Source organism: Thunnus albacares, chromosome 3 (genome assembly GCF_914725855.1).
Source record: "Thunnus albacares chromosome 3, fThuAlb1.1, whole genome shotgun sequence".
NCBI classification, from domain to species: domain Eukaryota; kingdom Metazoa; phylum Chordata; class Actinopteri; order Scombriformes; family Scombridae; genus Thunnus; species Thunnus albacares.
Window position 1 is genome coordinate 34,058,184 of NC_058108.1, and position 17,893 is coordinate 34,076,076.

Consider the following 17,893-nt stretch of genomic DNA (forward strand, 5'->3'; position numbering starts at 1 on the left):
GTCCTCTGTGTTTCATTCAACAAACATCATCATCAGCTCCCTGACAGTCTGTTACCGGGAGAGCTGCCTATTTGATTTGCATGTGTCTCCACGTAGGATCCAAGTGGGATTATCATGTGTTTATTATTATATGCAGCTCCCAGTAGACTAGAGATGAACAAGGGGGTCAAAAATTGATCTCGCTGTGTTCAATTTGTTTTCACTTTGCTTTGAGGTCAATCTGATTTAACTGTGACCTGTAAAATGTGTTGGAAATTCTTCATTAACACATCAATACATGATTTATCAGATCCAATATGTTAATTTCCCCCAATGCTCAACAACATCCAGTCAGGACAGGACATACATTTCATCTTGTAGTATGCTAGCATGTTCTAGCGTGCAAGTAAATTCATCATTGCCAATTCTGGTCTGACTGTCGATTACATCTTCAGTTTATCTTTGTTTTACTTTTACTGAATCCAGCAAAGACAAACATGTCGTCAAAATGGGACATCAGACAAATCCGCTGTCACCTCCACCTCTATACGGCTGCTTTCTGTGGGATTTTGTTCTCTGACAGTCACTGATCGAGGTGTTTGGGTGAGATTATGTTCTTTACATTAAACAGACTCTTTCAGGTCTTACCCTGCCTCCTGGTGGTCCTGGAGGCCCCTCATGTCCTCTTTCTCCTCGTTCACCCTAAAACAAAGAAGAGCAACGGTAGAATCTGGGAACACAGACAGGTGCCTTCATGCATCAAAGCACAATTAAAAGAAATATTTGAAATCGAGAGCTAAACATTATTCGTCATTTCTAGCCTATTATTGTGCTTCACTACACCAACCAGTTTGATAACTGTGAATTTAATTGAATATGAGCATGAAAATGTAAATAAAAAACCATCAAATGTCATGAAATACATCAAAACATGTTTAAAAAATTGAATTTTGAGTTTTCCTTTTTCGTACCAGTTGGTACTCTATTATTCTATTGAATTGTTTAAATACTTTATTAATGTAATGATTAGATGCAGTTACGTTATCCAGTTTTACTCTGTTGAGAGGAACACGGCTTTTATGTTGCAGTTACTACATCATCAGTTACATGCACACTGTTTTCTGTGCAGACTTTTGCAAATTGAGTTTTCTTCTGTACAGTGAGATCATTTGTCACGTCAGGTTGCACGGTGTGGTAATGTAATGCCAAATCTGCAAAGTGCATGATAAAAAAACTGCAGCAGGCTCTACATGTTCTAGCTGTTGTTCAGGGAAAAACAAATAGACTAAACTTTATGACAAAGGTGCAGCTCGCTGATATGATTTCATTCTTCTGTTCAAGTTAAAGGACCAGTGTGTAGAATTTAGAGGCATCTAGCAGAACGGATTTTGCAGAAATAGAATATAATATTCATAAGTATGTTAGTGTATAATCACCTGAAAATAGGAATCATTGTGTTTTTGTTACCTTAAAACGAGCCCTTTATATCTACAGAGGGAGCGGGTCCTCTTCCACGGAGCCCGCCATGTTTCTACAGTAGCCCAGAATGGACAAACTGAACATTGGCTCTAGAGAGGGGCTTTATCGTTTTTCGTGAGTTTCACGGCCACTGTAGATTCTCCTTCACGCTCGGAAGGGGAGGGGTATTCATTTGTTTACAATCTGCAACCTCACTGCTAGATGCCACTAAATCCTACACACTGGTCCTTTAAGTCAGTTTTAACTTAGATCTTTGTAACAAAAGATAAATTATATGATGGACTCTAATTCAGAAAAATGTTCTGCGCTTGCTTATGAGTCCACTTCAGTCAGACTTCAAGCTACAATATGCAACCTTCTGACATAAAATAATGACTAGAAGAGATATCCTAAATTCTCCTGCCAGCAGGAGATTTTGGGGCTTGTTTCATGTCCTGATTGTGTATCAAATGGGCTTCACCAGTGATGAGCTTATTGTGGCTGTGACGGTGCAGCTAGTGGCCACAAAGCAAGAAGTCAAGGTTATAAACATTTGAGTCAGATCTGCCTTGGAGGCTCTCAGGACACTGGGTACGTCATCTGGATAAGTGACAAGAGCTGAGGGAGGAAGTGAGGGTGAGTTTTTCTCCTGTCTCAAGGAGAAAAACTGTATCTTGCAGCTTTAAGCTAAAAAAAAGGAAACGGAAACTGATTATTAAAAACTCACTGGTCCTCCTCTGGCTCCCACAGGTCCCACCTCTCCCTGCTCGCCACGCTCGCCCTGGAAACAAATAAAACATCAAATCATCAGCTGATGACGTCAGTTTTCTTGTGATGTACTTGAAGTAAACATTTATTGATTCATTTATGGGTTGAGGAAATGTCCCGACCTTTAACCCCTATATTAATCACTCAACTTTACTGTAACACGACTGATGTGTTTGAACTTACTTGTTTCCCCGAAGATCCCATCAGTCCTACACTTCCTGGATCACCTGTGCTACCCTGGTAACAAAAAGAGAAAACAGTACAGTCCATTTTAGAGAATACTGCTATCTGGATATCACTGTTAGTAGTAAAAGTATAGTACTGGTATCATATTGTAACAATGGCTGCACATGTTTGATCATACCTTTGAACCACTGACACCTTTCTGGCCATAAGCACCTGGCAAACCCTACATGGAGAAGATTGTATTAAACATCAACATCTGATATCAAAAAGGCAAACTTCTGATGAATCTGGGATGTTTTGGTGTCAAAGGTCATACTTACAGGAAGACCTTGTGGACCGGCATCACCTGGAGCACCATTTTTCCCTGGAAGACCCTGAACAATAACAAAAACCATTAACCTGTCTGACTTTGCAAATGGAAACTAAAAAGAACTAAAAGCACACTTCAAAAATTCTTAGATGACCAAAAGTAGTTTTTGTGTCAAAAATCATTTTCATACACTAAAACTATACAGTAGGTAGTTGTTACCTTTGACCCCGGCAGCCCAGGAATTCCTTCACGACCATCTGGACCAACGAGACCCTGTTGAGAAGAGATTAAGCGGTGTGACAAACAGAATAACGCTAATTTCACACAAATGTGTTTCTCTTTTAAATGGAGGAAACAGGTCATATGTTGAGTAGGGAAGGATCTGTAAAGGGCTTGAAATATTTTGTGTGATTACATATTTAGTTGATTAGTTGATTGACAGAAAGTGAATCGCCAACTATTTTTGGCGATTAAGTCATTTTTGAAGAAAAAAACACTATAAAGTTCTTCAGTTTAAGCTTCTTAGATGTGAAGATTTTCAGGTTTCTTTCGTCCTCTGTATCTTCGGGTTGTGGACTGTTGGTCCGGACAAAACAAGACATTTGAGGACGTCACCTCAAGTTTTGCGAAACACCGATTGACATTTTTTACCATTTTCTGACATTTTATAGACCAAACAACTAATTGACTAGTTGAGAAAATAATCAAAAGACTAATCAATAATGAAAATAATCATTAGTTGTAGCTGTAAACATATTGCCAGGATGGTTGAATTGGTGTTTAGTGTTGTTAAGCTTTATAAGGAACAGTATCTGGTAAAACATCAGCATTCGTAGGGTTGGATCTCTTACAGAAAGGTAAAAAAGTAGGAAGGAAGGTAGGAAGACATGAAAGAAGGTGGATGGGATGTGAGGAAAGCAGAAGACAGGACAGATGGATTTATTTATTGATTGATTAAGAAGATAAAGCAGTGCTCACAGCCTCTCCTTTTGGCCCTGGCACTCCTCTGATTCCAACTGGACCTCGTTCTCCCTAAAGACAAACAAACTGTCAAACTTAAATAACAATAATTGAAAGCATCATCTGATGACAGTAAAGTCACATGTGAACTAGATGTGCTTTGGGTCTAGTTTGTGATTAAGATCTTACCGTCACTCCCCTTGGCCCGATCTCACCTATCGCTCCTCTTTGGCCTGCATCACCCTAAAAAAATGTAATCAGTTTTTGTCAGTATTTTGTGTAAATAACAATAAGGAGGAGTCAGCAGAGGTGACAGCAACACAGGGACTTACCGGGCCTCCCTGGATGCCCTGAGGACCTAAATCACCAGGTTTTCCACGAGGTCCCTGTTTTAAAAGATGGAAAGTTGTTACAAGTACATTTTTTAATAAGCAGATATATTATGATTCAATACAACAGAATGATTGAGAGTATTTATTTACTGCTGGCTGTTAGATCTTTTGCATTCTTTATTTGCTGTTTCAGCACTTTAAGTAGTTTTTATTTCCTTGTGTTTCCTGTATCCAGTGTTGTCTTTCAGACTGTTTTAACTGTCTTATCTTTGTCCTTTATTTTCCTGTTTGTTCCTCGTGTTGTATATGTTGGCATGTGGTGACTATTGTAGATTACCATTTTGGGATCAATTAAGTATATCTATCGATCTATAATAATGTCATAAGTCATTAAAAGACCTGAGTGAGGATATTAAAGGGACAATTCACCAGAAGAGTTGAACAAAAAGACCCCATCAAGTTGCACTATGGGAAATGTAGGATCCAGGAGTTTATTTATCTTTCTCTCGTTAGTCCCCCAACTTTATGGAAGTGAAATACTTTTTTACTTTTTTACTAGTTGTTGGATTGCCCCTTTTATATTAGGATCTTCACAGTTATAATAATAACAATAAGTATAATAATTTAATAATAGAGATTTCTGTAGTGAATTTAAGTCACTTCACATTCACGTCACATTAATCCAAAAGGAAAAATTATAATGTTACAGCAGCCACTTAATATAAATCACAAAATACAGAAACACGTTGGTAACAGAAACAAATACATTTAAAGACTGAAGTCACCAGTAGCTCTCAGTGTATGTTGTGCTAATAACTGATAAGTTTCAGCTATCAATGTGCTTGCAATACTTTGTACTGGTTGCATTATATTCAGTTGCTCAAATAACTTCCTGTAATGAGTCTACATGTTATCGTGTATTGGGAGGAAGTGGGAGCTCTTATTGTGATGAAACAGGAAGTGTTGCTATCGTAAGCGGTTATCATGTAACTTCAAAAGATTGTTTTCTTGAAGAGCAACAACTTTAAATCTTTTAAATTTGGTAAATTTGTTTTTTAAAAGTGGAAATTATTCATTTCTACTCAAAAACTTGTTTCATGTTTCTGGAAAAACTGCAACATCATTGCGGGACACTGAGATTCTTGCATTTTCTTTCACTATGTGTTTCTTGTCAGGTTCTTTTATCCATTTTTCCATCAATCACCACAATAAAAATCATCTCAAGTCTTGTAGCTTGTGGGGTTTTCATCAGTGCGTTTGAAGTCTTACCCTGTCACCTTTGGAGCCCAGTATTCCGGGGAGACCTCTTTGTCCACCTGGGCCCTAAAATTACTCAGCGGAGAGGAAAGAAGACAAACATGTCCCATGTTAATATGTTTGACTGTATTCATTGGATGTGTGGAAGAATCTTTTCGGTGTGATGGTCAGTTAAGAGAGAATGGTGAAATATTTTACTGGTAGTCCTTGAGCTCCGACTTCACCCGGTAGTCCTTGGTCGCCCTCCTCTCCCTGAAAGACAACAAAACCCAGATATGTCATCATTTTATGACTAGAAATATAAAATCTGTTTTGTCAACTTTTGGAAACTTTAGCATTATTGAATCTTGTAAAAGCTGCAGAGAGAAACATTAGTTAGTGTACAAGAAACTGTGTCATACCTGCAACTAAACATACTGTGTTTTATTCTGCACACCAGAGTGAGTATATGTGTGTTGGTTCATAATTACTGAGACTTAGACTCTACAGTATATGAATAAATATTTTCAGAGTAATTTGCAGGTATGTAACTGTTTATTTTTAGGAAATTTTACTAAACGTTTTGGTGCAATTACAAGAAAAATTGAAAAAGTTGGTTTATACAGTATCTTGATGTATATGCGCTTCATAATTTAACCTAACTTAACCTAACTTGGATTGTGGAGTCTTAAACAACTACCGACCCATATCAAACCTCCCCTTTCTAAGTAAGATACTTGTAAAAGTTGTCTTCAACCAACTAAACAACTTTCTAAATGAGAAAAATATCCTGGAGAAATTTCAATCTGGTTTCAGAACTAATCACAGCACAGATTAACTCCCGTTAAGATAGTTAGTGATTTGAGAATTAGCACTGATGCTAATAAAGTATCTGTTCTAGTTCTTCTTGATCTAAGTGCAGCATTTGATATTATTGACCATGACATCCTCATAAAATTGCCTTGAGAGCTGGGTCGGCCTCTCAGACTGCATTTTAAACTGGTTCCGGACATACATTACAGGAAGGAAATCTTTCATTAGTCTTAGGGAACATGTGTCAGAAAAATATGACATAACTTCTGGTGTTGCACAAGGGAGCTGCCTCGGGCCTCTGCTATTTTGTCATCAGAGAACATGATGTTAACTTCCGCAGCTATGCCGACGATACACTATTATGTATATCTGTAGAACCAAGCAATCCACTTGCTCTAAACTCTCTGACTGCCTGTTTGTCCGCAATCAATAAATGGATGAGTAATAACTTTTTGAAATTAAATGAGGAAAAAACAGAAATCTTATTAATTGGCCCCAAAGCAAAAAGGGATTAGATCTTTAAAAGACTTGGCAACCTGACTCCCTTAATCAAATCAGAGGTAACAAGCCCAGGAGTCATTTTAGATTCTGAATTAAGCTTTAAATCCCATATAAACAAAGTGACTAAAACAGCATTCTTTTACCTCAGAAATATTGCTGTTCCTGACTCAACAAGATGCTGAAAAACTAATTCATGCTTTTATTTCAAGTAGGTCTTCCTAAAGGGTCAATTGAAAGATTACAACTCATTCAAAACTCCGCGGCCAGACTATTAACAAAAACAAAAAAAAAGAGAGCACATCACTCCAGTCTTGGCTAGCCTACACTGGCTCCCTGTGTCCTCCAGAATCGACTTCAAAGTCCTGTTACTCGGTTTTTAAAGCTCTCAATGGGTCAGGGCCGAGCTACATCAAAGACTCCCTGATTCCTTATGTTCCCTCACGATCCCTTAGATCATCCTCTGCAGGACTGCTTGAGATCCATTTACTTTCCCAAAAGAAAATTGGAGATGCAGCTTTTTTCAATTACGCTCCCAAACTCTGGAACACCTTACTGAAAGACGTTAGAGAAGCAGTAAAGCTTTAAACAACGCTTAAAAACATATCTTTTTAACCGAGCCTCTCTATGATATGACTTTTACACCATATCATATACTCAAACATTTTAATCTATTCTAAGGCATTTGTATTCTTATTCATGAATGATTATGTCTTTTACTTAAGATTTTTAGCTGTCTCCTCTGTTTTAATGTAATGCACTATCTCTCATTTTTCTTGTTTTCCTCCTTTTATTCTTCCTGTTAATGTTCTCAATTATTTATTTGTTTATCTATCTATGTTTATGTATGTATGTATATGTGTATGCATGTACATATATATATATATATATATATACATATATATATATATTTATATTATTTTTATTTTATTTTATTTTTTTATTTTTTTATCTTTTTCTTATTTTTGTTTATTTTTTTGTGAAGCACTTTGAGCTGCATTTTGTATGAAAGATGCTATACAAATAAAGTTTATTATCATAGAGGCTGTTCAGTGTGTAATATGATGAAAGGGAGGAAGAAAGTATTTTACCTTGTGTCCTTGCCTTCCAGGCTCACCAGATTCACCTTTAACCCCTTTGTGGCCCTTCGGAAGGAAACACAGAGTTAAACTTAAATTGCATTTGATAAGACGGGCAATTAAAAGACAAACAGAGTCTTATAAATGCAGTCAGTCAATGTCACTGAGAGAAAATATTATCAGCGTCAGTGAAATTCTACTCACCTTCATGCCGGGGAGACCAGCATGTCCATTCAGACCAGAGGGGCAGGCATTGGGACACTGAAAAACACAACAACCTATTTGAGGTCATGGAAGAGCCCTGCCACCAGGGGGCTCCACTGACAGTGACCCCAGACCCAGCTAGCAAGAGCAGGGAGGACGAATAAAATATGACTTTATATTTTTGATATATATATTTATATTTTAGACATTTCATAGCATATTGTCTGAAATTTATTGCTGATTCCGGAAAGCATTTGGGAGTTTAAAATGAAAGTTAGTTTGCGTGATAATGCGGCTGAATGTGTGGATTGTTGTGTAAAGTCTTCTTGATGAATCCTTATGCACTGGTGGGAATCTCTGACATCTGGCATTTGAAAGTCAGCTGCTAAACAGCTTTGTTACCACCAGCTAATGTTGTCTAAAAATCAAACCCAGAGAACAAACAATCAGCCAACAATAATGTTGTTGAAATCTGAATTTTGAGGCTTCTTGTTTTAAAAATGTTGCCGCGGATTCTTGAGGGGCAATTCCACCGATTCTCCACATCAAAGTCTATCTCCAGGTTTTGGGGAATACTAGTGTATGTGTAAAAAGTAGTATGAAGCCTTTTGTGTCTCCAGAGGGAACTGCGTGAAATCTGCTAAATTGCCTTAAGTGATGTCACTTGAGTCATTGTCGGTTAGGGCTGAAGACTACAAGTTTGAAAATGAATATAATCTGAGGGTGTGGAGTTAGAAAGAAACATGAGAAACATAAAATTGAAAGTAGGAACAACACATTCATTAATCTAAAAACCTATGATATATTTATAAAATTGACTGCAGTCATGTAAAATCCAACAGTATGTATACGCAATAGCACGAAAAAAACTACAATGTTTGCTATGCCAAAACCTTGTGATACTTCCTTAAATAACTAATGAAAGCTCACATAGTATGTCATTCCTGTCTTATATATTTATGTATAATAATTACTCTGCAGAAAAAAGATGAAGTTACAGTATATAAACAACTTAAAAGGTTAAAGGATTTTGCTGATGAATTGTTTTAATGAATCTACTTAAGGATCAAACTTACCAGGTCCTCGCCTTGATACACGGCAGGAGGTCCCTAGAAGAAGAACAGTGCATTTGAGATTTTATTCTCTTTTCATACAAATTACAACCTTTTTTTAGAACATGATGAATCAATGTTTTTTCATGTTGTGTTGACAGTGATAATCATGGTTTCAAAGGCCCTAAAAACTGCACTTTCTTTGCATAAGTGTATCTAACATCCCATAGTATTGGTGTCTCTCTGAGAGCTGACCCATAACAGTGAGACAAAAGCTGTGGTATTTACCCGAGCCCCAGCAGGACCAGGAGGACCCACTTGACCTCTTCGGCCTCTTGCTCCCTGTGACAGACACAAAACTTTTTATTAATGCATAGACAAGAAATATATTTCATTTTAAAGCTTCATGCAGCATCATAATACACTTCTCATTGATCGTCATTATCTTCTTTCCTTCATTTTAATGTTGAAATTCAAATTGAATCAAAGGCAAAAAATCTATTTAGTTTAAAAAATAATGGAGCTTGAACTTGTCCAAAATTTTACTCACAGGGGGTCCGACTTTACCCAGTTCACCTGGTAGCCCGTCTGTCCCTGGAATACCCTGTTAAAAAGAAAAACATGTCCTCTTAGACTTTTACAAATGCACATTCTGCACATGACAAATTATGCAACAGTTCATATGAATATAGTGATATTAAAGAGTAACTTAACACCGGCTGAAAAAGTTTTTGCTGACCCCTGGTGGTTGCAGTTCTCACCTTGCTGCAGTGATGTAGAAGTGTACTGCAGGGTGTGGCCAGTACAACATGACATCACTGTTGGGTGTGGTTACAGACCAGAAGCCGGTTGCACCAGCTGTTCAAACTTAGCCTAGTTATAAAGTGTTTACTAAGTGGAGATTTGCACCACACAAACAAGTTCTTACATAGAGATGTACAGCGCTACATGTGTTTCCTAGCAACCAATTTACACATTACTAAAGTATTTACTAGCCAAGATATTTCTAAAGTTTTAATGGTGCAAACTGGTTAGTTGTTACAAAGAACTTATATAGGACTTTATGCACAAATTTACTGACAGCTGGTGCAGCCCAGACCAGTAGACATCAGTGGAACAACATTGTTCAGCTTTGTGTTAAATTACTCTTTATACTGCTGTAATCTCTCACTCTGCCATGAAAGTTTTTACAGATTTTATGTCCTTGTTGTTATTCTGCATAAAGGTCTCTGCACACTCATATAAACAATATTGATCATTCCTTTCCATCTGCTTATATGATTGCATTTGTTTGCTAATCCGTGTATCATGCACTAAATTTGACGCACAATGCAACTGGTCCAATTTCTACGACATTTTGATTGAATTTCTGCATTCTTGCATTCAGAATGGCAGCAATTGGTCCAAAAATCTTTATCTTAATGAGGATCTGGAAAAATGAGACCTGGAGCACAAAGTAATGATAAGAGCTCTTAATAACCTGCCTCTGTTGTCCTGTCTGTTCAGGCACCAGTTTGACTGTAGTTTTATTAGACTAGTATCTGCCTCATTCTTTCTTGTTTCAAGACACTGTGGCTCTTTCTTAAGTAATTATTCATGGGTAAATGACATCTTTATTAAACTTTGTTCAAGTTTCACCGTATCTTTTACCATTACTGCTGTGGTTATGAGCATAGTATCAGCACAAAAATACTGGTTTTCCATTGTGATACTGAACAGGTGCAGTTAAGTCAATGACAAGAACATAAAAACAGCCTGTTCACAATAACCATTGTGTTTGCTTCCACATGCTAGTCTGAATAGAAAACTGGTTGGAGAAATATGATACTGTATACAGTAGATATACTCACATCAAGCCCGGCAGGTCCTACACCCTGTGAGGGAGAATTTACAATGTCAAAACAGAAGAAAAAGAAGACTACTGCACAATAAAACAGCCTTTTTCTTAGATCTGATTAATTGTAGTAACAACAGTACATTCAGAGTATACATTAGGTACTTAATATAAATAATAAATGAAATAATATGTGCAGGATATATCAAATAAAGTGTTGCTTGAGATAAAATGTCAAACTATATAGAAGTTTCAGCAGTGGATGGTTTAAACTATTGAACTCTGTGTATTTCACTCTGCAGGTCCTCCAACAAATATACTTATTTATGTAACTCATAGAACAGATCAAGCACTGTTTTCTACAGTTTGTGTCAGTTCACTGAGCAGTTTATAATTCATAAAAATAGGTTTTGTTATTTTTAAATTTCAACCCTTAACTAAGTATCCTCTTTCTGCAGAATCTGCATTTATACTGACCAATCTAATCTGGTTATTTCCAGGTTGAAGAGTCTGTGTTTTTACCCCAAATTAAACATCTGAAGTACTGAATGATTGTTATGGTTATTATCTGCACTTACAGGTTCTCCGGGAGGTCCACGTGCTCCAGCATCCCCCTGAAAACAGGAACAGAAATGTGATTTGATATCAGAAATGTTGGAATATGTTTTTTAAATGACAAATTCAGTAAAATTTATAGATAATAAACTTACTTTTGGCCCTTGTGCACCGACTGCACCTGGATCTCCAGGAGGTCCGACAGGTCCCTACAGAGACAACATCAGCAGCAGAACATTACAATTAAATACATTTTAAAATAACACTGTTAACACTTTGCACACAGATTTTTTATAAATACAGATTAAATATGTTAAAATTGTTGTTGAGTGCAGAAAGTTCAAAGTTACTACATACACTTAGATCAAATGTTTGGATTGTAATTTTGGCAGATGTGATGATAATTTTGTTAGGAGAGACCAATGTTTACAAAATTTCAAGTCCAAATACCACTTTTACACGACTTTCTCTATTTTTGCCCAAACTGCATATATTGTAGGTTTTATATTTACTATTACTGTTGTGTAGAGAGAATTTAAGACTATTTTGGGGGAGATTACTGCCTGCATAGAGCACTGAAGTTTATTTTGCATGTAGTAGAGTATATACCTATAACTGAACAGAGGGTTAAGCTGTCAGAACGTAGGAAGTAATGAAAGCAAAAACAACAACAGCAACAACAACTGAAAACACCTGCAACTAAATATCAGAGATGTTTTGGGTCGTATTTATTAAACCACACCTGAATTTACTTCTCTTAAGGTTTCCTCTTTCATTCATCACACAACTTCTTCCATCACAATAACTAAAACACCATGAACGCTTTAGAGAAATCTGTCTGAATGTGTGCACCGTTTACTACATCTGTACAATTCATTGTGTTGACACTACAAAGACATGCAAATAACACAACCAAAGTTAATAGCGGAGATCTGGGATCGGAGCAACAAACAAGAGCTACGATGATCAATCAATTGACAGAAGATTAACAGCAATTTTGATTATCAAATAATAACTTAAGCTATTTTTAATGCAAAAATGACAAAAGTTAACTGCTTCCAGCTTCTCAAATGTGAATATTTACTGGTTTTCATACTCTTCTACAATAATAAACCAGTTATCTTTGGAGTATCTGTTAGTCAGACAAAACAAGACATTTTGAAAAGTAAGCATAGGCTCTGGCTTGTGATGGATATTTGTCAAGATTTGCATCTTGATATTTTACAGACCACAATAATAATTGATTTATGGAGAAAATAAATGTTAGCTGCAACAAACACAAGCAGTCAGACAAGCCAACAGTCTGTCCAGATTATGTAAACCTGTTTATTTGTGGATAAAAATGACGGTGAACGCATCAAAATGTCAGTAATAATCCCTTATTGCACAGGAACTGTGTCTGCGCACAGCTGCAGTAAACAAAGTCCGTCTGTAAACTGTGATGGAGGTTTACAACAGACAGTTTGAATGATAAAAATTAATTTTTGCCTTTGTTTTCACTTCCAATTATGTTTGTCTAACTTTGGGGTTTTATAATCTGTTTTATCATCTGACTGCTGTATTAAATAAACTGGAATTGTCTTTTAAAACCAAGACTAGTGATGCTTCTATCAAACTTATAAAGTTTTCTCTGCTTGTGTTAATCTTTTGAGACACATTAAGGGGGCAATCTGGTGATTTTACACATGAAGTTCAGTTTACGGGTAATTGTTATACAGTAGAGCTGCAATGATTAGTCAATTAATCGATAGCTGATTGGCAGAAAATTAATTGGCAACTATTTTGATAATCAATTGATTGTTTTGAGTCATAAATTTTCACAAAAAGTGAAAATTCTTTGATTCCAGCTTCTTAAATGTGAATAATTTCTGGTTTCTTTAGTTTTAAGAGTTTTGTCAAATCTGAGTAATTTGTCATATGATGTCATAGTGACGTCCTCAGGGTTACCTCAGTGTGTCCTTGGAGATATTGAAAGATGCGGAGTTTTGAATACCTGGGTGTTTCCCAGACAGGAAGGGTCTAATGAAGACACGCTACTGAGTTGCATTATGGGAAACGTAGGATCCAGTGTTTTTGTGTCATGACCCACACAGCAGACTAAAAGTCAGATCTCTGAAGCTTCAATTTTAATCATTCTGTTTTTAAGCTGTCTTAAGTGAAAGTCTCTGTGAGTCCGTTAACTGTACCCTCGGAGGGTGGGGCCATCCGTTCTTAAGCTCCTCCCCTCAACTACCCTCACAACGCTCCCTTAAAACCAGACATTCAGCCTACAGTATCACTAGAAAAGATCACTTCTGTCTCAGAGCAAAGGGTAGGTTCCCAGAAAGGAAGAATGACCCTCTCAGATACTCATGGATCAGTGTATATCATCAATTTGCAATGATGACATGTTGATTTTCCATGTTTCCAGAAAGACTCACACACAAAACAAAACCTCTCTTGTTCTGATCTGTTTTCTGCTACCGTGTGGATAGAAACCGGCTCTTTCACTGCCTCTTCTTAGGTTTCTTAAAGTACGGTTGTGCAAACTTGGTACAAACTTTGGTGTGGTGGTTTAAACGTTTTCTCTGTTTCAGTGCACATGAGACTCTGAATCTGCTCGTGTGTCCTCAGCAGCATCACCGCAGCAGACAGCAAACACACTGAGTCCATTCTGCACCGCCTTTCCCAGCATACAGTTCTCTCCTGTCAGCCATCTCTGGGCAGCCGATCCCCCCTCGATCTCACACAAAAAGACCCCTGTTTCTGTCAGGAAGCTATCCGAGACTCTCCCCTAAATAGCCAGATTGATTTATTCAAGGAATGTTTTTTTTTTTCTCTCCACACTTTTTACTTAGAGGAGGCCAGAACAAACTGCTCGCACAGTAGCAGATCTGAATACCTCAAGTTCTCTATCTCAGATCTTACACAGATTTAATACATCCTCTTATTGGAGAGTTTAACCTGCGGGGCAGATCAAGCAGCTGGAAGATTAAAAAATCAACAGCCTCTTTTGTTATTTCTCCAAACTGTTTGTGGAGTAGAGACGAGCCTACAGGACCAGCTGTTAAAAGTGTCTGGTAGAGAAGGACCTCTGAGCAACAATGTTGTTTCACTTACATCTGCGCCTGGAAGACCTGCAGCTCCGGGAGCTCCGTCTTTGCCGTTATCACCATCAGGGCCCTAAAAGCAGAAGTCACCTCATGTTAATACTGTTGGTTTGGGTTCAAAAGCCCCAAAGTCAATATGGATTACACATTTCTGCATTTTAACGGAGGGATTTAAAGTCCACTCACTGGTCCGCCATCCACTGTAGAGTCCTCTCCTCTGTCGCCCTGAAGATGCATGAAGAAGATGTTCAGATGATTATGTTTTGTTTCAGCGTCTATTTAACAATTTCTACTTTTATTTTCCAAAACTCATAAAATTGAAAGGCTTGTTTTGCTTGTTGCAAATTCAGAAACTGAGAAAAACAACCTTGTTTCAGTTCGACCATGATAGATATTTGAGTTTATTGAATGGGAAACATTTCTTAAACTTCAAGCCGTCGTAGAATTTTCTCAACTCATAATGCAGCATTTAATCTTTGAGTTAAATTTAACACTACCAGGGCCACCCTGGTAGACCGAGACGTTAAAAACCACAACATCCCTGATTCAAGTCTGGCTTGAGTACTTTTGTTGAATGTCATTCCCCATCTCTCTCTCTCTCCTTTTTTCCTGTCATCTCTCTACTGTTGACTCTAAAAGAAGATCCCCCCAAAATGTAAGATATAAAAAATATTCAAATGTTGTACATAACAGGAGCTGCTTTGCATTGAGCAACCGAGAGCTTTTTGCTCAGGAACCCACACAACAACAGCGGAAGAATCAACTTCAGGAATAGCACATTAAAAAAAGTGAGAGAGGCTGTTTTATGTAAAAAGAGAAAAATGTATTTTTAATATGTTCAATTTGTGCACAAATGCAGGCACTGAGAGGGCTTTCTTTTAATGCTGCTTGAGAAAAGATGCTTGTATTTGTGCACAAACTGAGCATATAATTTTTTTTTTTTTGCATCTCTTCATTGAATGGCTCCCCTTCCCTTGCTTCTAAAAGCTTTTTGCTCATTCGTGAACGCTTGTCAGGTCAATTGATTCTGAAAAAAGTCCAACAACTTGCATGGAGAGCCAAGTAGAACATGGTTTTGAAACCGAAACATCACTGGTTACAATGATGGTGAACGAGCGAGGAGACAGTCATGCAAGGACATTTTTATTTCAAAAAAGGACTTAATTGGTAAAACTGCTATTGTTTGGTGCTTTCTTGTGTAAACCAGTGAAAACCTGCTTCACTGATCTGATTAAATGCTCTGATCCACAGCTTTGACCCAAATCTGAAAACTGAAGTTCATGACTGAGAAAAGACGAAACGCTGACTCACATCAATGCCGTCCACTCCTGGCACGCCAGCTACTCCGGCGGGCCCTGGGGGGCCTCTGGGACCGACCGGGCCCCTCTGTAGAAAAAACACACACACAAAAAAAAATCAGTTTTCATTCTTTCTTTTTTTTCCTCACTGAAATTCATCTCCAAATATCAGACGATGCTGCTGCTGCTGCTGCTGCTGGTGTGAAGGGCAGCTCACACAGAGTCTCTTTGTTTGGGTGATGTGAGGGGAAAGGTCATGAAACTAAACCTGGTTTCCCATATTAGTCCCATTATACTGCCTAAGTAACTGCATGTGTTCAGATTACTGCTGCTGTCTGGACTGTATTGGTGCCAGGTGTCCACACTGGAATAAACGGACCACAGTTATCGACGTCTTTTGTAATTAATGTGATTTTTGAGGGCAAACGTTTGTATATTTTGTGATGAATTAAAAGAAATAACTTCAGTCAGTGTGAACATTACTGTACGCCATACTGATTCTGTAAATGGCTCACACAGCAATCCAAAGAAAAAGTTGAAAATACAAATGCCAATTAAGCTTATATCAAAGAAAATCTAATGCTAAAACTATACAAGACTTAAAAGTGCACTTGTATCTCTAAAGGAATGTTAAGTGGATACAAGGAATTTTAATCAAAATGCCATAAAGTGCAAGTACTTCACTGCAGCATATGTACAGTATAGTGATAAATAGGAAAAAAGGTCTACTGAGCACAACAGACAAGCTGAAAATGCAGATTTGAGTATAAAATATGATACCACAGGAGACTAAAAATACATTTTACACACACTTTTAAGCATCATACAGACACTCCAGAATCTGCTATTTTATAATCACAACAAATAAAACACCATAAAAGTACAATAAAGTATCTATAAATCTCTGAGCACCACAGACATACTGTAACCACCTATAGAAGAAAAGCAAGAGCACCTATCTCTCACCTGAGCGGAGCAAATCAGCACGATTTGCAGTAAAAGCACCAGCAAAGACTCCCGACAGATCCTGGAGAGAGCCATGGTCTTCCCAGGGCCGAGGAAGACGCTATAAGTCCCTTTTTCCCAGATTACAGACGGGGCTCACGGACGGTCCACCTGTCAGTCTCCCCCCTAACTGAAACCCCACCGCCTGCTGGAAGGGGAGGATGTTAGAAAGTGCTGTTTATTCATGAGAAGCTGAGGATCTGCAGGCTGAGGAGGAGGAGGGCTTCACTGCACAAACAGGGAGGGGTGAACTTACCTTTTCTTTGAAATTAAATGAAGTTTAAAGCTGACAGAAGAGTGGAAATTGACCAAAAAAGAAAATTGTTTGGTTTTGTCCTTTACCTCCTGGCCTCAAAGTATAGACCTTAGTCTTTTCAAAATGTATTTTAGCTGTTGTTTGAAAAAAGTGAGTTAAAATAGAAAACAATTGGCGGCTTTCAAATTTTAAAGCAAGCTAATATCCAGTATCTTATGATTACAGTAATAGACAACAATATGATACACTTTAAGACAAATTTGGCACTTCGTAGTGGTAATATATATAAAAAACACATGCTGTCAAAGCCTTCTTTCTGAATTTTTCAAAAAACAAAATTCATTTTTTGTGTTTTTGTTAGGTTTAACTGGCATTAGTGTTCTGAAGTCGCAGTTCCTGCTGGTACGAAACAATGTAATATATACTAACTGCAAAAAACAGTAGCCTACACTATGAAGATTAGTATGTAGTGTGGAACTGGGACACAGCATAAGTCTTTGGACAGGTCCAACTCAAGTCTTTGAGGGCAAGTCGAAGTCATGCCCAAAAGGAAAATGAAAGTCTTTCAGGTCTCTGAAAGACTCTCATTTGTACATTTTTCTTCCAAAGTCAAGAGTTAAAAGACGTTTTTGCACTGCTGTGACATAGCCGCCAACAAAATAAGCAAGGCCTGCCTGTCAAAGTCTTTTTTAGCTATGCTAACAGCGGGGCTCTAGGGATAGCAATGATGGTTGATCAGTCTTTTAGTCCATCACTTTGGTCCAGACTGAAATAGCTTCACAAATATTAGATGGGTTGCCATGAAATTTGGTAGATATCCATGGCACCAAGAGGATGAATCTCAATGACATTTCATCTCTTCATCATCACCAAAAGGTCAAAGTTTTGACTTATCCTGTGAAATATATCAACATCTAATTGATTTAAGGATAGAAGGCGCCGTATACTGTATAGACTGTAAAGCCAACTGAGGCAGAATAT

At 37.6% G+C, this 17,893-nt stretch overlaps 1 protein-coding gene across 1 annotated transcript in view; it reads right to left on the minus strand.

The window, feature by feature from the left end:
* The window catches only part of col9a1a (collagen, type IX, alpha 1a), a 26,395-nt gene extending 9,401 nt beyond the window's left edge, over window positions 1–16,994 (minus strand). The window contains exons 1-23 of the mRNA XM_044340348.1: window positions 16,618–16,994; window positions 15,665–15,739; window positions 14,540–14,578; window positions 14,364–14,426; window positions 11,420–11,473; window positions 11,288–11,323; window positions 10,726–10,749; window positions 9,426–9,479; window positions 9,164–9,217; window positions 8,900–8,932; window positions 7,824–7,880; window positions 7,632–7,685; window positions 5,449–5,502; window positions 5,263–5,316; window positions 3,994–4,047; window positions 3,851–3,904; window positions 3,680–3,733; window positions 2,921–2,974; window positions 2,712–2,765; window positions 2,570–2,614; window positions 2,389–2,442; window positions 2,165–2,218; window positions 628–681 (exon numbers count right to left, since the gene is read on the minus strand). Coding sequence (XP_044196283.1) covers window positions 628–681; window positions 2,165–2,218; window positions 2,389–2,442; window positions 2,570–2,614; window positions 2,712–2,765; window positions 2,921–2,974; window positions 3,680–3,733; window positions 3,851–3,904; window positions 3,994–4,047; window positions 5,263–5,316; window positions 5,449–5,502; window positions 7,632–7,685; window positions 7,824–7,880; window positions 8,900–8,932; window positions 9,164–9,217; window positions 9,426–9,479; window positions 10,726–10,749; window positions 11,288–11,323; window positions 11,420–11,473; window positions 14,364–14,426; window positions 14,540–14,578; window positions 15,665–15,739; window positions 16,618–16,692 — 1,203 coding nt within the window. The 5' untranslated portion in view covers window positions 16,693–16,994. The remainder of the gene's footprint in view (window positions 1–627; window positions 682–2,164; window positions 2,219–2,388; window positions 2,443–2,569; window positions 2,615–2,711; window positions 2,766–2,920; window positions 2,975–3,679; window positions 3,734–3,850; window positions 3,905–3,993; window positions 4,048–5,262; window positions 5,317–5,448; window positions 5,503–7,631; window positions 7,686–7,823; window positions 7,881–8,899; window positions 8,933–9,163; window positions 9,218–9,425; window positions 9,480–10,725; window positions 10,750–11,287; window positions 11,324–11,419; window positions 11,474–14,363; window positions 14,427–14,539; window positions 14,579–15,664; window positions 15,740–16,617) is intronic.
* Window positions 16,995–17,893: the final 899 nt, after the last annotated feature.